General features: G+C 50.1%; 1 protein-coding gene across 1 annotated transcript in view; it reads right to left on the reverse strand.

The window, feature by feature from the left end:
* ABCA13 (ATP binding cassette subfamily A member 13) overlaps positions 1-26,513 on the reverse strand; it is a 357,421-nt gene that overhangs the window by 252,427 nt on the left and 78,481 nt on the right. Inside the window, exons 23-27 of the mRNA XM_057304334.1 lie at positions 26,221-26,342; positions 18,839-19,033; positions 15,982-16,152; positions 14,868-15,036; positions 11,295-11,434 (exon numbers count right to left, since the gene is read on the reverse strand). Coding sequence (XP_057160317.1) covers positions 11,295-11,434; positions 14,868-15,036; positions 15,982-16,152; positions 18,839-19,033; positions 26,221-26,342 — 797 coding nt within the window. The remainder of the gene's footprint in view (positions 1-11,294; positions 11,435-14,867; positions 15,037-15,981; positions 16,153-18,838; positions 19,034-26,220; positions 26,343-26,513) is intronic.

Raw genomic sequence — 26,513 nt, forward strand, 5'->3', positions numbered from 1 at the left:
TGGGGATCCCCAGATGTCCCCAGGACACCCCGGCTCCATAAAATCATTTCCTCCTCAAAAATATGCTCTCGGAGGGCGCCCAGGGGCTCATTCGGTTCAGCATCTGCCTTCGGCTCAGGTCATGATCCTGCGGTCCTGGGATGTAGCCCCGCATCGGGCTCCCTGCTCAGTGGGGAGCCTGCTTCTCCCTCTCCCTCTGCCTTTCCCCCTGCTCATGTTCTCTCCTCCACTCATTCTCTCTCTCAAATAAATAAATTTAAATATATATATATTCTTGGGTAATAGCCACGCATTTGTTCTACAATACCCAACACTACTGAAGACAGAGGACACCGCCTGTATTCTACCATTTATCACTGCTGGCGGAGCACATGAGCGCCAGATTCTTGTAAAACAGTTTGGTATCATAGACACAGGCCTAGTCACTGACCCACACACACAAAAAAGCCCATGCCTTTTTTCTAAAGATGAAAGACAAAAATCTATCCTCGGAAAGGATTTAAGTGAAATATAAAACGATATCCATGAAAGTGTCTACGGCAACGTTACTATATGTTTAATCCTGAAAATGGTCTACGTGCCCAAAAGACAAGGGTCTGGGGGGCCAACCACACGTCCCTGGGATCACCATGGGACCCTCCTAATGGCACAGGGCATCCGAGTGCGGGAGCTGAAAAGCAGCCACCACAGAAGAGAGAGGATGCTCCCCGTAGTTGTGCTCTTCCAGCCCAAAAACAGGGCAGGAGGTCCCCCTGGGCCACTGCTGGAGAGCTCTCGAAGCATGGCCCCCACCCCCAGCCCAACCTGGAGCTGCTTCTCCGCCCTCGACTTGGCTGCCAGACGCACGAAATGGTGTGGAAGGGCTTCTGCCAAATCCACTCTCCCCCTGCCTTCGTGTGAACCTGGCCCATTTGCACTCACACCCTTGCCGTTGTTGGCCCACACTGGCTGAGTGCCATCATCTATGTCTAGGGCTTGCGACATGATCCTTCTGGTCAAGAGACGAGGCCAATGTATGAATCAGGAAAGAGGAAGGTCTGCATCTGAACCGATTTCATGAAAGAGAGGAGAAATGTAGACAATCTTTGCCTTGTGTTTTCACAATGAGTCAAGGAGGGTGGAGAAGGGGGTGATCAGAAGCAGCGATCTGGCTTGAAGATCCGCCACCTGAAGACTGACCTCCAGGCCGCTGACCCCAGACCCAGTCGGCAGCAGACAGGCAGCGTTCTGAAAACGGCAACAGTACAAATGTCTGTGCAGAACCAACCAGTGGGACTGTCCCAGCCCCCAGAGGACAGCCACGAGACACGGGGAAACCAGACAATCTAGGACAGACGCGAGGGAGCCCAGCCATGGGGAGTGAAGGAGCGAGAGCAGAGTCAGGAATCACAGAAGGAAGAAAACTCACTATCGCTCACAAACATCCCTGAGTCCGCACATTTCAGAGCCTTTCTTAGAACAGGCAAACTTATGAAAAGCAGCCTAGTGTCTAACACACCTCGTAAAATCTAACATTCCAGTTGAAATTGGAATATGCATCCGAAGGCTCATAAGAAGCTTCTTAAGAAGGAAAAAAAAATGTAGTGTTTCAGATAGCGTCTTTGCAAAAGTAAAGGTCAGTGGCCGGTGAAGCACGCTCCATAGCTCTGAGAGGCGAACAGTATAAACCAAGAATTCCTACGTGCTGGTCATCTTCAGCTATCCAGGCAGGAAGAACCCAGGCTACCTGAGAACGCTCCTAAAAAAGTTCCTGGAACCCAACCTGAGCGAGAGTGAACTCAGTACAGCAATACGATACATCTCTGATACGTTCGGGATGGTGCTGAGCCAGAAAACCATTCCAATAGAGAATTGATTTTAAAGTCTATTTATTTTTAAGTCATCTCTACACCCAACGTGGGGCTCGAACTCACAACCCCGAGATCAAGAGTTGTGTGCTCCACTGACCGAGTCGGCCAGGCGGCCAAGAATTGATTTTTAAATAGTAGCTGACAAAGTCCTAAGTTGACTCCAAATGCCCAGGAAAATTCTTATAAATAACTGCGGAAATTACAAAGTTATAATAGGAAGGTTATAATTGAAATTGGAAGCCCCAATGGTTGACAATTATGACGCCAGCTAATGGGACGGTAATCTATAGAACCGGAGGCTCCATCGGCAACAGAGGGGACAAGGGGCAGGCAGGGAGGCAGGCAGGAGCTCCCACCTCAGTGAGAAAGAAGGACTCTCAGCATTAACTGTAGGAGGGTAAGCTCGACCCTGAAACACAGAGGGGAGGGCGCCTGGCATGAAGCCTGCAACTCTTGATCTCAGGTTCATGGGTTTGAGTCCTACATTGGGTATCGAGATGACTTAAAAATAAAGTCTTTTTGTTTTAAGATTTATTTATTTATTTATTTGACAGAGAGAGAGAGCACGAGCAGGGGGAGGTGCTGGTAGAGGAAAAGGCAGAAGCAGACTCCTCACTGAGCAGGGAGCCCGACTTGAGGCTCGATCCCAGGACCCGGAGATCATGACCTAAGCCAAAAGCAGACGCTTAACTGACTGAGCCACCCGGGTGTCCCTAAAAATAAAATCTTAGGGGTAAAGAAAAAAAAGGAAGAGAAAAAAACAGCAAAAGATGAAAAAAGATAAGAAGGACAAACATAAATTTTCAAAACTGGAACAGAGAATGACAACAATAGCTCTGAATAGGTTCAAACACCCAGTTCAAAGGATTTCAGATCCAGTTCGTTAAGTCATCCGATGAGTATCTATATTTATTGGACATCTGTAAGCCAGGTCCAGGTCCAGGTGCTGACAATGTAGCTATGAACAAAATAAACAAAACTCCTTTTTTTTTATTTTAAAGATTCATTTATTTATTTGAGAGACAGAGAGAGAATGGAGGGAGAGGGACAGACGGAGAAAGAATCTCAAGCAGACGCCCCACTGAGCACAGAGCCTGACGTGGGGCTCAATCCCACGACCCTGAGATCATGACCTGAGCAAAAACAAAGAGCCAGACACTCAACCACCTGAGCCACCCAGCCGCCCTCGAAACTCTCTCTTCCTGAAGATTATGCTCTATTACACAGACAACACTATGAAAGGCCAAGGATTTTTACACCGACTAAAAACAAAAGATATAAATATCTGAGAAACAAACTGAGGGCTTCAGAGGGAAGGGGGCTGGGGGAATGGGATAGACCGGTGATGGGTAGTAAGGAGGGCACGTATTGCATTGTGCACTGGGTGTTATACGCAAGTAATGAATCATGGAACTTTACATCAAATCCGGGGATGTACTGTATGGTGACTAACATAATATAATAAAAAACATTAAAAAAAAAGATATAAATATCAAGCAAAACCGAAATAGCTAGAAATGGTAACACCCACCAAAATAAAATTTGCGGCAAAGAGAATAAACAGAAGAAAGCTTGTTTTATTCTGAAAAAAAAAAATTATGATTTACTATGATTAAAATTTACAGACTTGGGAACATATCATCAAAATATATGAAGTCAAAAGGACTAGAAATAATGAAGGAATTTGATAGGACTGAACAGTAGGAGACCTTAAGCCTTCATAAGACCAGGTGGAGAGTACTTGAAAAATCAGGTCGTGAAAACGGCCCCCTGATTTGGGTTAAAACCTTGGCTCTGCCGCTTATCTGCTGCATAGTCTTACCCAAATTATTTAAACCATCAGCTTCAAGCTTTGAGAAAAGTGGGAGTAGCGGCTGTGGTGATATTAAGATAAATACCTATTCCGATGCCTCAGGCCAGGCCTGGCCCATAGTAAATGCTCAGTAAACACCCCCACGGTCAGACTCACACCCGTAGGTAGAGGTTGGTGGTGTTACTGATGCAGCCGAAGGAGAAGATCTAGAAATCTTAAATTTACAAACAGAGAACACATACACACACCCCAAATACATATGTATACTTACATATGTAATGTGTTTTATATATTTATAAATATATATATCTTTTTGTATAGCCAGTTAGTGCCATTAAAATTGGTTCGGATATCCTAATTTATCTTCTTTTTTTTTTTTTTAAGATTTATTTATTTATTTATTTGACAGAGAGAGAGAGAGAGCGCGACAGCCAGCGAGAGAGGGAGCACAGGCAGGGGGAGTGGGAGAGGAAGAAGCAGGCTCCCAGCGGAGAAACCCGATGTGGGGCTCGATCCCAGGACCCTGGGATCACGCCCTGAGCCGAAGGCAGACGCTTAACCGACTGAGCCACCCAGGCGTCCCCCTAATTTATCTTCTATATGTGGACATACCCTTGCTTTTCAAATACCCAAGAAGATTTTATTGGAACGAGTAGACAGTAAAATCCCAAGCCACAGAAATCATTTAGGTGTGTATTATGAAATTAGAATTTCTTAGCCAAGGTTGGTGTGAACACTGTTTAAAGTAACAAGTTAAAGATTTTACATATCACAAATCACTCTGGAGTTATGCAGACATTAGCTGTAACAACATACCGGAGAGAACCAAAATTCAGACTCAAATATGATTGTTACTAATTAAAAAATGAAAGTTAGTCAACATAGCACAGTAATAAAACAAATCTGAGGAAAGCAGAAAGAAACTGATAAAAATAAATTGTGAAAAGAAATGGCTGGCTCCGTCTGACCAGCATGTGACTTGATTTTGGGGTCGTGAGTTCAAGCCCGATGTTGGGTGTAGAGATCACGTAACTAAATACACCTTAAAAAAAAAAAAAAAAGAAGAAGAAAGAAAGAAAAAGAAAATCACTCACCCCACAAAGAACCAAGAAAATCCCACCATGATTAAGAAGGACAATTAACTGATGCCCATATTGAGATAAATCAGAGGTTGGAATGATCTGGTTTAAGCAGCCGGCCAATGCTTCAACAAGTTACTATGAACTGTCTCAAAAAAACTGCAGAGCAGAAAATCTCAACGAGGGTATGAGTCGGACCACGGCCCGTTCCCCTGGAAGGCATGAGACACAGGAGAGCCTCCAGCTAGTGGAACGCCCCTCAGTGCCCGGATGACAGCAACTAATGTCCCGGGACCCCTCCTTCCTCCACGCAGATGTTTGCGAACCCGCCCCTCCCAGGGGTGGTGCATGCCCACCATGACCTCCCTGGGCGGCGGGCCTTGGTCCAGCTTTGCAGAGTGGCCCCACGGAAGGCTTTCCCTGCACCCAGAGTGCCGATCCAGGCACCACCAGTGGGTCTCCGGGGACCTCTGCGTCAAGCTGGCCACAGCTGTGCTCCTCCCAGTGGGGTCTGGACCCCGATGCTGGTGGGGAGGCCATTTCTAGCGTGGTCCCTGCTTTCCCTCGGTGCCCCCACCAGGCCCAGGCTCGGGGCTGCTGATGCTGCATTGTTCAGAGATCCCTTCACACCCTTAAGCACCCCCCGGGTACTCTAAGGTCTTGTTGCAGTCATAATTTTTCCTATGAAACCTTCCTTGCTGTTCCTTCTGATTGGACCCTGACTGACACATTGCAAAATAACCAGATGGACACCGTGCTCAGAAAACAGCAAAAGCACACACGCCGTGGAAAAAAACACTAAGAAGAAAAGATAATGCAATTTCTTATGTCAAGATCACTTCAAGCACCGGAAACGAGCTTTAACACCAGCCTGATATTTAACAAAAGAAAAACTAGAGGCTTGCAGAGCCGACAGAGGCGAGAAGCCACAGGAGCTGACCCCAGGGCTTTGGGGAGGTTGAGGCAGGGCGCCAAGGCTCTCACACTGTGTCTGAGGCGGGGATCCCCACGAGGACCACAGAGTGGCCACAGTCAGCAGGTGGGCCGGCTGCCCCTCTCGGGCTCCCGGAGCCCTGCCATGGAGAGTGCCCACACCCCTGGGACACTGCACTGCTGGGTGAGGATCTCCGTCCCAGAGCGGCCAGCAGCCACGCCAGCCACGCCGGCCACGTGAGCAGCTGCAGGCTGCCCTTGGTCTCCAGAAACTTGCTCAGGCGCAAATGAGCGGGATCCACCGGATACACATGCCTCGTGTCTGTTTCAGCCACTTCAGAGCAAACTCCTGCCACAATCAAAGAGACGTTCTTGGTCCCCTGACAGAGGAGGTCTCCAGGGAGCCCAGGGAAGTAGAACAGCACTAGCTCCGAAGTTTAGGGAAAGCATTTTAATTACGAAAGCACTTTGAACCGTATCTTCCCCTCCAAGGGGCCCTGAAAAGGGAGACCCGCAAACTTCAATGCAGACCTCCTAGTCTCGCCAGCGCGCTGTGCCAGGCTCTGCAGGCGACACCAACAAGTCAGGTGGGACCCTGCCCTGGGGAGCGAGTTCACGGGCCACGAGGGTCAAGAGAGAGCTCCTGTGGGAGCCAAGGGCCAGGTGATGCAGAGGAGTGGTCCTGTGGCTGCTCTCTGGGGCTCTCCGGCCTGTTTTGCAGAATCCAGTCCCGTGTCCATGCAGTCATTAGCAAACCAGCCCCCCCTGGGCCCCCATCTTCCTGCGATTCTAGAATCAGCCGTGCAACCCAAAGGACAGAGTTTGTGAGGGTCCTCGATGGCCCCACACATTTCCATGTTCAAGTGGTAAAAGAAAGTGGCAACGTTCCCTGTGGGACTGTGTCCTCCCAAAATCCATAATCCCTAGGAGCTCAGAATTTGCGACTGTGGAGATCTTGAGACGGGTGATAAAGGTAACATGGAGTCACAGGTTGGGCCCTAATGAGCGGGGGTCCTTATCAGAAGAGGGCATCAGAACGCAGACACGCACGGCAGGACGACCATGTGAAGACACGGAGAGAACACGGCCGTCTGCACGGCCAGGAGAGGCCTCGGGAAGAACTGACCCTGCCCACACTGTGATCGTGGACCTCCAGCCTCCAGGACCGGGAGAGAATCAATCTCTGCTGTTTAACACAGTCTGGGTATTTGCTAGCGAGGACAGGCAGCATATCACAGACTGCAAAGTGACAGATTTCCAGCTCCACCTCTTACCAGCTATGTCTCCACTCCGCTCCGAGCCTTTCTTTTCCTGCCTGTATAATGGGGATAACTAGTACCTCCCTCCAATGGTTGTTTGAGGTAAATGAGATGGTCCTAGCAGGGGCCCGGCCAAGTGTGGATAAGGGACAGTGATGACTGCAGCAGGGCACACTCCCTGACCACGCTCACCCCTGCTAACTCAGGCAAGACGGCGGCAGATCGGGGCCCGAGCACGAGTGCCACCATGATGGACGGGGCACCCCCTGGACACGCGGAGGGCAGAGAGCTTGGTGCAGAGTCGTATAATCACCATGCTTTGATCCATGCAACACCCATTTGCCCTGTGTTCCTAGCACTCCCCTAGACACTGTGGGGACAGCCATCGATACAGCACACTTCTCTCGGCTGCTCTCGGACACTCGGCCCAGGCCGTCCAGCTGCGGCCAAGGCCCCCTCCCCCTCGCGGGAGCAGGTACATGACAGGTCACCAACCTCGGCTCAGGACACAGACATCAGGCAAGTCTGGCTTCCTTCCCCCCACGCTGGGAGAGGCTAAATCAGGCCTGCCCCCACGCCTGATCCCTCTGCTCGGGCCACCACGGTTCTGAGACACAGGCAGTGAAGGCCAAGTGCCCTCTGCTCTCGGCCTGTCCTTGGCCCACAGTCCCTCCACACTTGGCACCATCACCAGGTGCTGGATAGGCTGCCCCTCCTCGGTCCCTCTTGCCCCTTGGGCTCCCACCCCCTCTAGATACATTGCTCCGTCTTAGCATCCATGACATTCTGCACCTCCCCCAGCACAGGGAGGGCTGTCCTGTGCATTTTGGGGAGCTTAGCAGCATCCCGGCCTCCACCCACTGGATGCCAGTAGCCCCCCCCCCCCCACCGCCCTGGTTGTGACAACAGTCATGCCTCCAGACATTGCCCCCGGTCCTCTGGGGACAACATCGCCAGGCCCCACCGCAGCTGAGAATCCCTGGCCCCACGCCACCCCTGCCTTGCCCTCCCCAGGGCCCCCACGAACAATGGCTGAGTGTCCTTCAGAGATCACATTTGTAGAGAAGACCCAGGCCTCCGTTAGTTGTCTCTTTTCTAAATATCATTTCTGATATGTATCCTTTTTCCAATCCTCCAGACTGTACGCACTGCGAGATAGCTCTTCATAGCTCGTCCGACAAAAGGAAACCGAGCACAAGCAGTCAGACAACGTTGCTGGGGGACAGGCAAGGTTTCGGGGTGTGGCGCTTCGCTTCTGATGCCATTCCTGGCATGCCGCTGATTCCTAGAAATCCGCTCTAATTCTTGTAGTTATGCTTTTTTTTTCCTGACCTCTCCTAACGCTCATGTGCTGTCTCCACACTGTTCTTTAATTTGGCATCAGCCTGGGGCCAAGACCAAACACAATTCCAACCCACAAAATTAAAAGAGCATACTGATGGATTGGGACCTCTCGAATAATAACGCGGAAAGACCATGGATTCCCGCCTAAATGCCCTTCAAGTACGAGCTGGGTGCTCCCTAGAAATTGTAGCCATTGTTTTGTTGGGGTCCAGGAAGTGCTCGGTGGAAGGGGAGCATCCCCTGGGAAGCCCAGGAAGGCCAGGGCACGGGAAGGGCCCCAGGGACAGCGGTGTATCCCCATGAAGAGAGATCTCCCACATGAAATCCTAGATCTCCCTCATGCCTCCTTCTGCTGATCGAGGAAGCACTCTCTACGGGAGAGCGATAAGCCCAAGGTCACGCCCATGGTCGGGACAGATGTGCAAGCCTCTTCTTACCACCACCGCGTTTCTCAATGATGTCCTCGGGGCCAGAGGTTGAGCCCCGTGAAATTACATTTTTCCTACACATGTGGCCACTTTAAGTGGTTCCAGCTAATAGAAAGGAACGCAGAGAATGAGACTGAGTGCTGAGTAATTTGCGACACCCAGCCCCGCACCGTACAGATGATGTTGTGTCACTTAACCCAGGTGGCAAAGCTTCCGGGGTCTCCCAGCCACGTGGGACTTTAGACCAAGGGTCTAATGTCTGGATCCAACTTTCCTAGAACTAAGTAGCCGCAGCCAACCACCAAAATAAAGTTAGTCTTAACGGTACAAAACCAGGATACCCACAAGCCAAGTCGTGAACCACATGGAATGAGGGAAAAAGACACCAGTTCCTGTGAGTGCCTGAGATCTGACATGGGATGAGACAAAATCAGGGAAATCTCTGGTTTTCTAGAATCTTCATCATTCTCAGAATGCATGGGGCTCAATCCCTCCCCACACCTCCGTCCTGGGCAACCTACAGCCTCCCCCAGCCGAGGGAGGCCCACACATCCTGCCCTCCACACGCCTCTAAGTCCAGGAAAAGCCGCTAACCTCTCACACTGAACGAATCCCTCATAGTACATCTAAATGATTCCTTTGTCTGTCTTCTCTTCCCCACTGCAGGGTGGGCTCGCCAGAAACAGAGGTGATCATACTAACTGTTCTATCACAGAACATAGCACGAGATGTAACACTGTAGTGTGTCTATTATTAATAACACTAACGGATAATATCTAATCAAATTAGAAACTCAGGGCTTATTTTTTCATTTTTTTTCCAAGAGAAAAATTCCTACATAATATAATAAAAAATATTATTATAATTAAAAAAAAAAGAGAGAGAGAGAGAGAAATTCCTTCAAGTTTTTTCTTTTTTTTTAAGTTTTACTTATTTAAGTAATCTCGACACCTGGCATGGGGCTTGAACTCAGAATCCTCAGATCAAGGGTCACATGCTCTTTTAACTGAGCCAGACCCCCCTTATTTTTAAAAATTAAAATTTATGGGGACCCTGGGTGGCTCAGCCAGTTAGGCATCTGCCTTCGGCTCAGGGCATGATCTCAGGTCCTGGAATAGAGTCCTGCATCGGGCTCCCTGCTCAGCGGGGAGTCAGCTTCTCCCTCTGCCTGCTGCTCCCCCCACTTATGCTCTCTCTGTCAAATAAATAAATAAAATCCTTTAAAAAAATAAAATAAAATAAAAATTGAAATTTACAAGAGAGCTGTGATAGAGAGTCATTTTCTATGAAATTCTTAAAAGGCCCCCAGCCCTTGAAAGCTTAACCAGGAAGGGAATCTAGAATAACTCGGGCATTTGCCCCAGGCCTGGGAGAAGTGTCTCTCTGGAGAGACTAACTCCTGGTGTTTATCTACAGTAATATTTCACTGTGAGAGTGAGAACTGCAGTAAATACTGCAAAATAATATTTTCAAGACGAAAACAGAAGTTACTGACGACATGCAGAACACAGGGGGTTCGTGCAGTCCCTGAGCTGTCACGGGGGAATGGAGCCGTGGGTTGCCCTCTGCTGCGGCCCCGCAGGACGACCCCGGGCGTGTGCAAAAGCCAGCTGGACCAAAACTAACGCCACTGCTCACGTCACCACACGCCAATGCTAACTTTTCCATTTTTCAAGTTAGTTTTATTTGAAGCTTGAAAGGGAGAACTTGGTGTCTCCTCCTCTGGGTGGGACAGTCGATCAGATCGTCCGCCTGTCTGTCCTCTGGGAAGTCCCCACAAGGTGCCTGCAGGCTTCCTTACAAGTCACCACCAGATACAAAAACAAAACACAACACCATCCTTTCAAAACAAAGCACGAGTTTGAATAAGCACAAGTCTGATGGTGCATGGGGGCAGCACGTTTCCTAAGGTCCGGAAGGAAACACAAGCAGAACCCCGTGATGTCTGAATCGTTCCCAGGGAAGCTGATTTCACCTCCACCTGAGCTCCTCTTCCACAGGGTCAAGCTGACAAAGCCTCAGAATCGAACTGGGAACATCACTCACCAGGCCCAGGCCACGACTACAAACATATCGGGTCTGACTCACCCTTAACCGCCAGATGCACCAAGCAAAACCGACTAGCTTTTGTCCTCTACGTTCTCCTGGAACCACAGGGAACAGCCCGCCCCTCTGTCTAATTGTCCCCACTGCACGGGCTGCTCCGAATACTCCCTCTTGCCCTAACATGTCCTCTAGGACAGTGACCCGGGCAACAACAAGAGCCAGAAAGAGGCCAAGATGAAGCATCATCCACACACGAAAACGTTATGCATTCCAATCCGTAGAACGTTATGTGTCTAAAGATCTCTGCCTGATACTGTGCTTGTTTGGTCGATAAGATCTCATTCATTCGGACTTACCTTTTTTTTTTTTAAGATTTTTAAAATTTATTTTAGAGAGAGAGAGGGAGAAAGAACCTCAAGCAAGCACCCCGCTGAGCGCGGAGCCCGACGCGGGGTCGATCTCACAACCCTGAGATCATGACCTGAGTAGAAACCAAGTCAGACGCTTAGCCAACTGTGCCACCCAGGTGCCCCCAGACTTACCTTCTGAATGACCTCATGAATCTCTGGAGTATTTGGTGTGTACAGTATTTTTCCATGTAATATAGGTTTTAGGAAGGACCACACCAAAGCACCATTTGGAGACTGTAGAATTTCTTGATAGAGGTTCAAGCAAAACGGTGCTGTCAGAATCAGAAGGAAAAAAAAGTTACTCGCAATACAGGCTAAGAGCGACACTCCTCTACGTATCCATGATGCCTTGTTTTCCAATGGGCAGTGCAGAGCCATTTTTCATGCCACGACTGAATTTGGGCAGTAAATTCAAGAATAATTTTTCTTGCTGCTATCCTTAGTGGCTCTCGCCTCATAAGAAATTTCGAGACACCATGTTCATTTTGGTAATTGGAAAGAAAGGAAAGCATGACCTTCACATATTCAAACTAAGTCATCAATAAGGGCACTGACTGATGACAAAGACACCTGCAGATGGTAATAGAAAGAAATGCATCTGATCTTTAATGTAGAAAATCATCGACACTCACAGGAACGGGAACAGAATTAGGTTTTCCCATGAAATTAGCTTTATATATTGCTACTGAATTTTCTTCCCTACACCTACACAGCGGTGTTGACCTTACTGCTTTTGAGATATTAAATCGCCTTGTTTTCACTCAAACACTTGATCCCTCAAGTTGGCTTTCAACATTGCTGTGTGCTAATTGGTTTCAACCAAAGGTTTACTCGACTGACCTAACTGAATAGATACCTAATGAAGATAGAGCCTCTACCACCATAAGGATTAGTAACCAAATACTGTACAATTTGTCTTTGGTTTTGGAGGGTTTTTTTTTTTTAAGTAGCCCCATGCCAAGCATGGAGCCCAACACAGGGATTGAACTCACGACCCCGAGATCAAGACCTGAGCTGAGATCAAGAGTCAGACACTCAACCAACTGAGCCACCCAGGTGCCCCAAAATGTTATAAGGTTTTAAGTGGGTGATGAATACTTCAGCTTGTTCTTTTACCCCTGAAGTGGACATTTATTTTATTTATTTATTTTTTAATTTTATTTATTTGACAGAGAGAGATAGCCAGCGAGAGAGGGAACACAAGCAGGGGGAGTGGGAGAGGAAGAAGCAGGCTCCCAGCGGAGGAGCCTGATGAGGGGCTCGATCCCAGAATGCCGGGGTCACGCCCTGAGCCGAAGGCAGACGCTTAACGACTGCACCACCCAGGTGCCCCTGAAGTGGACATTTAAAATGGAAATATCTTAGTTTTGATACCATGATTCCTGACACCCAAGGTATGAATAGTGCTATTGTGATTATTTCCACTATTAATTTCATCTTCCCAAATTCTCCGTTTAAAAAGAAAAACCAGTTCTTTTTATTCAACAAGTATAATAAAATTGATAGAAAGAATCCCCTGAGATGTGAATTAAGAGCATGACTACATAAATTTTTAAACCATCACTTATAAAGATTGCTCTTACTGATATTTTTTAAAGTTACACTTTAAATTATAAGCACAATTTAAACAGTAACGATTTCCATTTCAGAAAAGACATAACCATATGTATGTACAGAACAAGAAATCTGAAACCAGGAATCCTGACATCTGCCACTTGAGAGCTGTGTGAACTTGGGTAAGTTACTCAACCTTCTCTGAGCTTTCAGTATGTCATGTGGAAAAGGAGGGTACCAATATTGTCTATGGTTAGTGTGACAATCATTTGAAATACAATGTACGAAAGGACCAAGAAAGACTGATCCTCCATGGTAGCTGAATAACTGGGTGGATGAATGGTTGAACGGGTGGATGGATGGGTGAAGGATGGATGGATGGATAGAAGGATGGATGGATCAATGGAGGGAGGGAGGGAGGAAGGGAGGGAGGGATGAGTGGGTGGATGGATGAATGGATCTATGGATGGGTGGATGGATGGATGGACAGATGAATAGATGAATCAATGGATGGGTGGAGGTATTGATGGGTGGGTGGGGATGGATAGTTGAATGGCTGGCTGGGTGAGTGGATGGATCAATGGATGGGTGGATGGATGGATGGACAGATAAATGAATGAATCAATGGATGGGTGGAGGGATGGATGGATGGATGGATGGATGGATGGAAAGATGGATGGATCAATGAATGGGTGGATGGATGGACAGATGAATGGATGAATCAATGGATGAGTGGAGGGATGGATGGGTGGGAAGGGATAGATGGGTGGATGGATGGACAGAAGGATGGATGGATGGATCAATGGATGTGTGGAGGAATGGATGGATGACTGGATGATTAGATTTGACGAGCAAATTAAAAATCCTCAAGAAACCCAAATGCAAGAGAAAAAGAAGAAATGAGAATTAGAGAAGTAGACAACAAAAATTACCAAATATTAATAACATTAACATGTGTTTATATTGCCAAATCATGTTATACCTGGCAGCAGTGCAAAGCATCCATTAGCTGATGTGCACACTGACACACTGTCTCTGGGAGGTCGTTGCTATGCGGGTCCACATCCTACGTGTCCAGCTCTACAAACTGCCACTCTCCTCCTCTTCCCCCCGTCCCACCCACACTCGGTCCATCCCGGGCACACCGTATGTAAACACAAATTGAAATATGTATTTTTATATTAAATAAATATATAAAAATATATAATTTGTAACTTATAATATATCCCCTATATAAACACATATACACATATATACATAAATAAATACACATATACACATATACATATATATATCTATATATATTTGGGGGGCAGGTGGTAGGCAGAATGCTAATAGGGCCCCTGGATGGACTCCACACCTTGACTTGCAGACAGAACCCGTGAATAATGACAGACGCTGTGCCCCTGGGTAGGTTACACAGGCACAGTGAAGGAATTCTGAAAATATAAATAAGGTCCCCAGTCAGCTGAGTTGGAATTCATCAAAAAGAAGATGATGCCGGCTGAGCAATCAGGTACAAAGACTGGAAGCCTCAGAGTTGGACGCCCCTGAAGCCCAGTCCGTTTGGGACCCCTGGCTAACCTGTGAGGGGTCTGGGCGCAGAGACGAGCACCACCATGTTGGCCCGTGCAAACCCGCTATGTCCTGCAACAAGGAGAAAGTTATGTGGCCTCCTCCAAATCTGCCTTCTACGAAACTTAGTGGCAAAGGACCGTGGATTGATAAGCGACTTCCTGGCCCCACTTTGGGTGGACACATTCTAATTACAAAGGCAGACAGAACATGCTGGTAAGGGTTTGGGGCTTGGACAGGTCAGCATCCCCCTCCCCCGAACAACCTATGCCTCTTTGGCCACGTGATTTCCTCTCTGATCATGACGGTCTCATCCACGACATGGAAAGAAGACTGGTATCATTTCCCCGACAACGCAGGGAGAGGATGAGCCCGTGCGCACGGGCCCGGGGGCTTCCAAAGCCACATCCGGGGCAGCGTGAGGCAGCCTTAGCGAAAGCGAAGGGTAAAGCTAAGAGGCCGGAGACAATTCTTTGCCGGCGTGCGCCCACCTTCACACAGAATATTCCATACAGAGCAGGGTTAACAGCCAAGACGCAAACCAATCTCAACGAATGCAAATTACTGTCGTCTTACTTGAACTTTCAGGAATGTTGAATTTTTCTTTGTCCTCTCCCAGGAGCTCGTTAATTCTGGGCAAGTTAATGAATGAGTTAGAGCCACTGAAGAACGACGCTTGCTCCTTGCAAAACTTCTTCATCACGAACTGGAAAGAACCGAAGGCTGAACTTCTGGCCTGGCCATGCTGAACACGAGGAAAATAAATGGCATTTCAACAAGTGACCGAGACTTCTGAAAGGGAGCCCGCTCTCCCAACTCAACACACAAGATGTTCGACAGGTCCGAGCACGCAATCTCTACTGTGCACGTGTCTGACCTTGACACACTCTGCAGGTCACGTGGTAATTTTCCTGGCCTATAAACCCATTACGCAGACAAATGTCACACGCACGGAGACACGCATAGCAGCAAATCCTCGTCCGGTGATAAGTGATCGATCCATAAAATAATCATTCACTCCGACTAATTAATGGTCTTCATGTGTGTCTCTACCGCCAAGTTACCCAGATCCTTGACAGCTGTCTGCATCGTGCATCAGCTCGTGAGCAGCGCGCTGTCCCGCCCGAGGCCGCTGAGCACCTTGCCGTCTGCCCCCCACCCTACACCTGGTCCTCTGCGTGTTCCCCGCGCATCTGCTCTCCCCACGCGGCCCATCCCGGCAGACGGCGTCCAAGCAAAAGCTAGCATCACACCGCTGACTGCATTCAAGTTTGTGTTTGTATGTGCAGCAAATAATCTGTAATTTGTAAACCAATTATTTATATGTAAATAAACATCGGAAGGTTTTTGAAGGCAATTTACTCCTGGAATGAAGTTAAACAGGCCCTTGGGATCTCATCTGTGCTAATACTCGGTTTAGTGATCTCTGACCTCACAGACGATGTGTGAGCTATCCCCACCCACCACGTGGGTGCATGTGGCTCAAAGAAGTCTCCGTCCCCCAGTTCTTAGGGAGACGCCTGGCCTTACTGCCATGTTGTTACCGCCAAAGCCACAGAAAGTACTCCTGTTTCTATATTCTGTTCCCGCACGCGGACTTTAGATGTTGGAAGAAAGAGATAGACAAGTAAAAGCAGCAAATACAAAGACACAGCAAATCTGAATTCTTCCCCAGGGGCCAAAAGCAAACACACACCTGTTGAAAGTCGGGCATGTCTAGCAAGGCAGTGATTTTATATGCGTGGAGAAATTCGGGGAGGTATTCCAGAACATGGCCGGCTTTGGCAAGCAGGTGGCTGAGCCTGGAGACCACATCCAACAGGGAGCTGAGTGCGCCGTGGGCTTCCAAAGGCATCAGAGCCTCGAAGGAAAAAACACAACAAGAGAAATAACCAATGCTGTAATTTTTACTCTCATGAGGACTGCTTAGGCAATGAAAACCCGGTTATTTGATTTTCTTCTTTCTTGAACTAGGGAGAGGACTTCGCGTGCCGTATAAAAGTTCTCTTTTTTAGAGCACGTCTCGCTCAGCGCTTTGGCACACAATTGTACCGACACTGTTCGAACGTAAACCAGAGAGAGATACAATCTGTTGTTAAAAACTCAGATCATTTTCAAAATATTTCTCTTCGCGTTGGGGATGCCTAAAGTGGACATTTAAGAGGTTGAAATAGAACGTCTTATATGGAAACAATTTCCATTGACCCTCCTCATCCCTCTGGGCTGCTCTGAGGCTCACTTTGTGGACAAGGGGACAGGGGCTCGGAGATCCACGGACGTCCAGGAGTCTCATGGTTAGAAGGACGGGGCCGGGCATTTAACCCAGGACTTCAGAAACAGCAGCGCCCTCTGAAACCTACGTATTTCACTTATCGTTCGCGTCTTCTCTGTTGCGGGATGTAGGTTCCACGGGGGCGGGGATGCGTGCCTGTCCGTCGCTTACGTAGCTACAGGGAGCAGGACAGCATGGGCGGTATTGCCGCTCCGAGTTGGCTGGATAAACCGATAAATGAGCAGACGCTGCCTCTTTCCACAAGAAGGGAGGAATCACGGCGAGCCGCCTCCTTCCGTGTTCATTTGCGCACTGAATTTTCAGGCTTTCGGACTCAGGCTGAGGCCCTGACTGTCACAACTTCCCATTCTCGCTCATTAGTGTTCTGCGCCTGGCACTTCGCCGCTGGCTCTGCGGCTGACCCGCAGGCCCTGAGATCACAGCTCTCGCCTTCCCTACCGGGCTGTGCAAATAATGATGTCGCTCCGCGGTCAGTCAACACCCGGGCAGCAGACACGGCTGCGGGCTCTGTGTCTTTCTCTGCTCACCTGTCTCACTGAACCCCCACCCCAGGAGGGGCACCCGGCGCACCCCCATGCGTGGCGGGGATGACTGGGTTGGGACCACAGCGCTGACAGACAGAGGAACCCACAGATCCATACAGCAACCTGTGTTCTGCAAGAGGCTTCACAGATTCGCCGTCAGGACAATGGAAAGTGGGTGGACTTGGGAGTGAGCCAGGTGTGCCGGGACCCCGGAGTTGATACTCTCGCCCTGCAGGTTTGGGGCTGCTCCACCATCGCCAGGAGTACGGTGTCCACCGGCTTCCCTATAGCCACACTCCTAGAAGGCTCCTGACACATCAGAGTGGGTGTGATCAGAGGTGGTGTCATTCTCCCTCCAGCCAGGAGACTGAGCCCAGCCCACACCTCCTCCTCATGCCTCTTCACAGAGGACTTATGTGGAAACACTAATTTCACCTGGGTGGTTTCTGTGTGCGTAACAGAACGGCGCTAAAACCCTGGCTCGCCATCAGGCTGCATCTGTGTCCCAGGGGGCACATGGTGAACTTGGAGAGGATACGTGATCTGAAAGTTCGTATCTGTCCTCAGAATGTGTGCACATGTGTGTAACCCAGTACTTACCCACTGGAGGGAGACCACAAAGGAAATAGGGTTGGGATGGCAAGCCTCCCCTTTTCCTGACCCCAAAGCTCCCTTGCCAGATTGATGACACCTGTGGCACCTCTGATTAGCCCAGATGTCGGCAAATCCACCCCTGGGGAGAAATGTGGAACAAGACCAGTCCCTAAGGGTAGGAGCTAAGTGTTGGGAAGCATAAGACTCGAACAGTGGAGGACGGAAGATAAGGAACTTCTAGAAGAAGTAGAGTCTGGAGGGCGGTCAGCAGAGGTTAATCGGGGGTGTCCCCCGGTCAGCCGTGCTCACCGTCCACACAGGTGGTCAGTAGAGGTTAATCGGGGGTGTCCCCGGGTCAGCCATGCTCACCGTCCACACAGGTGGTCAGTAGAGGTTAATTGGGGTTGTCCCCAGGTCAGCCGTGCTCACCGTCCACACAGGTGGTCAGTGGAGGGTTAATCGGGGGTGTCCCCGGGTCAGCGGTGCTCACCATCCACTGTCAACTCTCACCTGTACACATTGTCATCTTTGGATTTCTCAGACCCTTCTCACCCTCACCCCACTGTGTGCAGGAGTGTGTGGGGCAGGTAACCAGCTCATTCCCAAAGTGACCAGAGCTTGCCCTGTGTTCCCTCCCATCGGCACACCTCTACCTGGACAGGCTCTGGCAGAGATGGGCACGTAACCTTCACAGGACAGAGGCTGTGTGTCCCAGGACATGATGGGGCAGAGAAGGCCAAGGCCAAGGAGGGGTGGGAGCAGCTCCTGACTCAGAGGGGGAGCGGGCCTGGCCAAAGGAACCCAGCTTCCCCAGATATACCCCAGGAAGGGTCCTTAAGGAGGAGGGGAACCTGGCACTGAGGTTAGGAGGGCTTTTCCTAGTGGGCCTTCCTGTGCTGACCATACTGACGGCCGTCAATGCTGTGCCAAGTGTCCACAGGCCTGACCCCAGGGACCCCCTGGAAGGTCTTCTAAGCACCATCCAATTCCAAGGCCCACCCCAGAGTCAGCACACACGAGATGTGGAGATTGACCAAGGCAGCCAGGGTCTGCACCTGCCGGCCCCCCACCCCCAGCTGCCCCTCTGCAGACGTAATGTGGCCTGAGTCAGGCCACCCCCACGGTCACCCCCTTACTTTGTAAATGACGTTTCGCAGATTCATGTTCTGAGTCATGGACACGATCAGAGAATACACCTGGGGCCCGGGCAGGCCACACAGTTCCTTCGCTGCCAACCAAGACTTCTGGTCCTCAGGAAGGGCCAACAGCAGGCGGAGAACGTCAGCATCGCACCTTCCGGACAGGGCCACCGTGAGGGCATTGGAGAGCACCTGTGTCGAACCAGGGCGGGGGGGCGGATGTCAGAAGTGACTCCAGCTGGCACCTGCAGCCCCCAGCACAGCACTTCCTCAGTGAGGACCCCCCCCAAAGCCCATTTTCCCAAAGGGCTGAGGATTCACCCATTAAAATGCATGGAATCCAAACCTCTGTGAGGTTCCAAACATTCTGAATGGAAGCATTTCTAAATGTGCACATAATTCTCCAATTTTGAAGCGATCTGCCCTTTCTGATGACACGGGAGCAGAATGACAGGACCCTCTATCCTCGACCCCGCGGAGCCCCCACACACAACCCTTGACTCTTCCCCCAGCGTGAGGTCTCAACCTTCGCTTTTCGGCTGTCAGTGTGAAACTATTCTCCGCCTCTTCCACGTCCAAAATGAAAACCAGCTCTCCAAGCTGTTACAGATTTTGAAAAGAAAAAGCACATCCTCTCAGAGGAGGGATGAGGACACCCAGTACAACCATTACGCGCCACAGGGAGGGATCTGAGGCGCGTCTCTGCTGGGGTGTGGCTTTCAGCTAATGACCTTCACAACAGGACGAGGCATAAAGCAAAATTTCACAAATGCACGTCCCATCCGTATGTATACCATGATGCGTTTGATCGGTGCGAACCGTTCAGACCAGGCAAGACCCTTTGCGAACAGAAGCTACTGTTCATTTATTAGGAGCCTCGCGAGCAGGGACAACTCATCAGATGCTTTCCTGTAATGCCAAAGAAAGCCAAGGAAAATCATTAAGAAATAGAAGATGGCATCAATCAGGTTTATCAGTCAGAGCCGATAAGATGTGCATTTACGTGTTTACGTGTTTGTGGATATTTTAAGGAACTGGCTCTCGTGATTATGGAGGCGCAAATCCAAAACCCGCAGGGTCGGCCAGGAGGCTGGAGACCCAGGGAAGAGCTGCAATTGGACTCTGGGGGCAGAATTCCCTCCTCCCCTGGGGGCCTAAGGTCTTTTCTCCTACAACCTTCAACTGATTAGACGAGACCCACCTGCATCATGGCCTTTACTCAATTGTCCACTGATGTAAATGTTAATCTCATCTAAAAAATACCTTCACGGCAACAGTGAGACTGGTGTTGACCAAATACCTGGGTGCCATGGCCTAACCAACTTGACATATAATATTAACCATCACAAATGGCTAGAACGCTCTATTACACTAATGTACATTTTGAATCCAGGAGAGAGATACATTAAGTATTTTCACACCTAATTAACCAAAAAACACTTTTCCATATGGGACGTGTGGGGTACAGACACAATTTGAGAAAGATTTCCTTGATGTCACTGTTTTCGAATGTGCTGTCTTGGGGGTGGAGGGTAGTTGCCTTGGAGGGGAGGGTACATGCAAAGAGGGGGCATGGTGGGTGGAGTATGGACATCCAACATTTGCTTTGATTGGGGCAGCCTGTCTTTGATCAGTTCCATAAAGTGGGCTTCTGTATGAAATCTTCCTTGGAAATGGGATCCAGACAAGCCCACGACTCCAGAGGACTTGCCCCCCCTTCGAGTGAGCATGGACCAGAACCGGCCAGTGACAGCCCCTCCATGTTCGTCCTGGAGCCTGGTCTTAGCTGCCATCTACAGCATCACCTGCTGGCCCCCAGGGAAGGTCACAGTCAATACATCTCCTAGAATTTGTCTCAGGGCAAAAATATGTCTTAAAAACTTGTGTATGCCTATTTAAACCAAAGGCAGGGGCCCCATGCCTGTCATACAGAAGCTCCAGGCACGCTGCTGTGAGCAAGACCCTGAGCATATCTGCATCCACTCCTCTGTCATCTTCCAAACCCTACTCTTTATCTTTCCTAAATCTCACTATGTCCATTTTTCCTGTGTGGAAGTTCGAAGCAGGTGGGGAATAAAGAAACAGACATCACACTGTGTTTTGTTTGGGTTGGAAATGCCACGTAGGAGTCCTCGTCAAAGCGGACCATGCACCTGTCTCACCTGTGGCTTTGCTTAGGCTGATACAGCCACTTAGCAGAAATGGGGAGGCCAAGATGTTGATGCTTTTCCTACGCATCCGTGCTTGGGATCCAGGGCGGGCAGCTCCCCGCACCGAGAGCCCGGCACGCCTTGGGCACGGCCTCGGCTCTGCCCAGCTGACAGTTTTCAACGTGGAGGTGCAGGGGAGCATCAAAGGGGATGGCCGCTCTCCGCCTGATTATGACCAGGCAGGAAACACCGCCAGCGACGCAGCTGGACTGGGAACGGGGAAAGCGAGTCGGCTGCGTCACAGCAGTGCTAGCAGTCAGTGAGATGAGAGCAGAGGGGGAAACACTCCATCCTCCATGAGCAGAGAGGGGCGGCAGGGCTCTCTGCCCCATGTCCTGCTGGGCTCAGAGCTGCTCAAACGATGGCGAGCTAGGAGCACGGACAAGCGCCGGCATCGAGGGCAGGAGGAAGTGATGAGGACCTGTCAAGGAGGAACGGTGGACCAGACAGAAGGGCTCCAGAGGAAGGCAGAGGGCAGCTGGGTCCTGACCCCAGCTCTCCCTGGGTCTGATGTCTACGAGCCACCCTCTGCCCTGTACCGAGCCGCAGGCTGGCCGCTGGGGCAGAGGTCACGGCCCCCTCACCCACTGAGGCAGACCCCAGCTTCACTGCAGTTCGGTGAGGGGGTGGGGGTGGGGGTGGGCACAGCTTCCACGTGGCTCTCTGTCTCCACTTCCAGAACATTTTGTCCTCTCCAGGTTCCAGACAGGATAATGGGGCTACTATCTACGGTTTTTAGGAATGAAATCTACCTTAGTTTTCTTTCTTTTTCTTTCTTTCTTTTTTTTGGGCGGGGGGCAGAAGGGGAGGGAGAGAGAGAATCTTAAGCAGGCTCCACACCCAGCACAGAGACTGATGTGGGGCTCGATCTCACGACCCTGAGACATGACCTTAGCTGAAATCAAGTCAGACGCTTCACCGACTGAGCCACCCACGCAGTCTGACCTTAGCTCTATTTCTTAAAGCCGACCCTAGGAATTGCCAGCACAGAGCCGATGAATCCTGACCGTGGGTCATCTACCAATTCTCGGAGAAATCGGCAATTGCCACAAACCACATCGGGAGAGTCACCATCAGTACAGAATCATCTCCTTTGGACGGCACACTTATTAGGCGAGGACGTTGCCAGGCCCCCCGGTTACGTGTGTCGGCTGATTTAAGAGACAAACTGATAAACAGGTGTGCTGGCACCTGCCCAGCCACGGCCAACGCTCTGCATTCATGACTTGAATGAACACACACACACACACACACACACACACACGGTATGCTCCTCTCCTTTGGGACGAGCAAGGCTGAGAGAGACGAATGACACTTTGCAGAGTAGAGCCAGGATTAAAGAGGCATGGAAGTTCAGAATAACGGAGTACGACTAGCAAGAGGTGTTCTGGCAGAGATCAGCACAAATCCTGTAAAACAAGTTCAAAACTATTCGCATCCGTGCAAGCAGGGAGACACGCACCCCATCGGGAGCAGCAAGTGACACGCCTGTTCTTAGAGATGGTGGAGAGGCCGAGGTGCCCGGATTAAAAGGACAACAAATCCAGCCCGAAGAAGCAGAGATGGGGTCCCTTTTGGGAAATGGGGGAAACTCAGCCTCCAGGATGAGATGCCCCAGCCAGCTGGCCGTGTCTTCCAGGGGACGCCTGGCCAGAATCCTCCACACGGGCCAGAGACCCTCAACCCCACCCACACCTTGATTATTGTTTTCTCAAGCAGATTTTGACCGGTGTCTACTCTGGAGTGAGTTACACCAAGAACTACGTGTTGCAACTTTTCAGCAGACAAACTCCATGTGCTGCAACAAATAGGATGTGAGGTGTTGGGTCAATCCCCATTGGGAATGTCTCTGCTCCCAAACGGCACTGGCCAGTTGCTCACGATGTCTACAGACCCGGCCTCAAGCGAAAGGTGCCGCATCTCTGCCCCAGCGAAATAAGAAAAACTCAGAGTACCCTCCCTCCTCGGAGCCGCCCCAAAGAGATGAGAGCACCCTGGGGGCCCCCTCCCCACCTTCTTCCACAAGAACCCCCACAGGAGGAATAAACCTGGTGAGGACCACGGACAGCGTCTGTCTTCCCAGGCCTCCTAATGGGCTCAGTTGTTTGGAGAAGAAAATAAAGGGATAGGAGACAGACTCCCTGGGTCCTGACTCTGACCTCATTGCTAATTTTAAGGAATAAAAATGTGGCTGAATACAAAGAAGGAAGTGACCACTGATTTGAAGCCAACCCACGGCATCGCAGCATAACATGCCTGTGCTCCTCGCAGGGCAGGTGGACAGGACTCAAGCCCTGGGCGCAGGCGGACGAGGCAGACACCAGGCTCCCATGCGGCCAAGTCTGTGATTCCGGTTTCATGGGAGCTGCTGGTGGTAAAGACCGCGGCACCGCAGGGGCGGGGAGCTCCCCGTGGGTGCCTGCAGCAGGATCTCAGGAGCCAGACTGAGGCCCGGGATCCACCGCTGCGCCTCCGGCCTCCCCGCCTCCCTGCCTCCAGCCCTAGGCCCCCGGTCTCCAAGCCTGAGCCTCTCCCACGTGATTCTCATAGCCCACGGTTTCTCATCATTGCCGCCTGAGCCCCAGCATGACCCCCTGTCCCCACCGCTGACGTGTCCCCTGCACATGTGATTATTTATCTGTGCACCGCTGCCAGAGAAGGTTCTGGAACATTCGGTCCCTTAGCACTTGAGGAAGGACACCTAGTGGAAAGGGAGGTTTTCAGGGAAGGAAGGAAGGAAGGAAGGAAGGAAGGAAGGAAGGAGGGAAGGAAGGAAGGAAGGGAAGAAGGTTGGTTCTTGCAGTCTGTCCAGGACTCTAGTGCTACTGCCAGTATTCCCTGCAGGCCACCTAAGAGTCTCACGTGACAAACTCACAAACTGACTGGAAGTAGGATAGACCAGCCCAGAGAGGAAGACATTGAGGTTACCACCAAAAACACGGTGCTGCTGTCAGCCTGGCGGACCCCACAGTGTGGTCCCCTCCCCAAAGGCGAATTCCTTCCCTAGGATCTGTAGACACGGGTGGGTCCGTGGATACACTTAGTGAGCAAAGCACATAGTTTCATTATATAGTTGAAGAGCAGAAGCACAAGCTTGCAACACCTCCCAGTTACCTACCGGTCCAGCCAGTTAGGTGGCCACGATGGCTTACACCGTCAATGAGGCAGAGCAAGACACAGGAATGCGAAGAAGCCCGCCCAGACCGGCTCTGGAGCGGCCCTCCCAGGATAGAGCGCCAGTGACACCTGCTGGCTGTGGCTGGGTCAGGCGGCCGCCGTCACAAGAGCAGAGCCCACCCTCTGTTCTCTTATTTATGACTGTTTCTTTTCTGTGGTCTACTCTTGTTTGTTCATATGCCAAAGGGGAGGCGGGTGGAAAGATGGGCAAAATATAACTTCCAGTTACAAGGAAAGTAACTCTTGGGAATGAAAAGCGCAGCACAGGGAATACAATCAGTCATATCGTGATATACTTGTCAGGGCATCTCATAATATATATAATTGGTGAATTGCTATGTTGTACATCTGGAATGCATTTAATATTCTATGCCAGCTACACTTCAATTTAAAAAAATTTAATTGTTGAGCCTAAGCCCAAGTATGATAGGACTTTGCAAGGGACCCCAGAAGGGACTCCACGCCCCCCACTACAAGGTCCAGTAAATGAAGATTTCAAACTGGCTCTAATCACTGCTTACATACAAGGTAGCATGGGAGGTGTTCTCTGCACCCCACCGTCATCCCCGAAACCCCCATGCGTATGTGGTGTTCGGTAAACGCCTTTGGGATTTTTCCTTGAACGGATACTGTGTGATTCCCCATAAATAACTCAGTGATACTATAATTAAAGTTCGGGTTCCTGGCTTCTAACCGATGTCTTTCCTAACACAGATTAATTCTGAACGATACATGCACTTTAGGGATCTTGTGGTTCGGTCCCAGACCGAGGCGAGAAAGCGAGTATCGCAATAATGCCAGTCAAATGAAGTTTTTGGTTCCCCAGTGCATATAAAACTTACGTTTGCTCTCTGCTGTAGTCTGCTAAGTGTGCAATAGCATTATGTCATTAGAAAGTACATTTCTGGACTAAAAAACACTTTATTGCTCAAAACCACTAATCACCCCCTGAGGTTTCAGTGAATCGTAACCACGGCTCACAGGTCTTCGTAACAAATACAGTAATAATGAAAAAGGTTGAAACATCACAAGAACGACCAAAATGCAACAGAGACACGACGTGAGCAGATGCTGCTGAAAATCTGGCACGGATAGACCCGCTCGACGCAGGGGTGCCACAAGCCCAAAATCTGTGAGTCTGTCTGCCACACACAATAAAATGAGGTGTGCCCATAACTGATCCACCTGTCGGAGTTTGTGCGGGGCCCCAGCTAACCAAAATCAACATGAAATTAAATGTCTACTGGGGCCCCGCCGATTGTCAATAAAGAACGTCCACTTGAGAGCGATCTTCACGGTCACTGCTTCCGGAAGGTTCTCAGTCCAGGAAGTAAAACGCCAACTGAAAGTGCGTGGAAGGCTATCTCAGAAAACCACGAGCTAAGAATGGGGTGATACCAGCTCTGGGCAGCATGGATTCACCATCCCCGCCTCTGTGCACAAACCACACCCAGCACCGGCCGGCACACGTGCCTCCCCTGCCCATCTCGGTGCGCCGACCCTGCGTCCCAGCCAACGTGGAGGGGACACAGCTCACTGCCCGATGGCTTGCGCAAGAAGCCACCCCCTCTGATCGCACATGGTCAGACGGCACACGGATATTCTCCACTTAAAGGCAAGCACAGTTGACCTTTAGAGCTTTCTATGTGTTTGTGGTTTTGCATATTTTTGAGAATTCTGCAACCCCTACCTAACCAAGCAGGGCCCTTCAGGGGTGTCATGTATCAAGGCTGGGAATAACTGAAATAAATAGCATCGCCAATTTTATCCTTTCTAACCCCAAAACAATGTTATGAAATTAAAGACCCCAAGTTTCTGGTGCGCTGAGACGCCCTCTGGCTCCAGGCTTGCCCTCCCATTTCCTTCCCGCCCACAGCTAGGCCCTTGGCACAGGATGGAAGGGGCAGGGGGACACGGGCCACAGTGCCAGGCTGGCCCCAGGCCAGCTGGGGGGGGTGGAGGGCGGGGGGCAGAGGAGCATGGGCTCCACACCTGTGAACGGGAGATGCTGGCTTCTAGAATACTGTGGATAGTCTCGTCTGAGATGTTGATGGAAGATCTAAGCTCGTGGGTTAGCTTGGAGATGTTCTGCATCAAATCTTTGACTTTGACATCTGAAAAATCATCAAAAGGAAGGAAATCTTATAATAATAAACATCTGGGCTCTTATTGACTGTGAAAACACGAATCCATACTAGACCCTGGCAAGGATCGCCCAGCCCATAAACACAGGATGAAGCCATGTCCATCTCATCTGCAGGAGCCGAGATCATTCATACCAAAAT

The sequence above is a fragment of the Ursus arctos genome, unplaced genomic scaffold (genome assembly GCF_023065955.2).
Source record: "Ursus arctos isolate Adak ecotype North America unplaced genomic scaffold, UrsArc2.0 scaffold_3, whole genome shotgun sequence".
Classification (NCBI taxonomy): Eukaryota; Metazoa; Chordata; class Mammalia; order Carnivora; family Ursidae; genus Ursus; species Ursus arctos.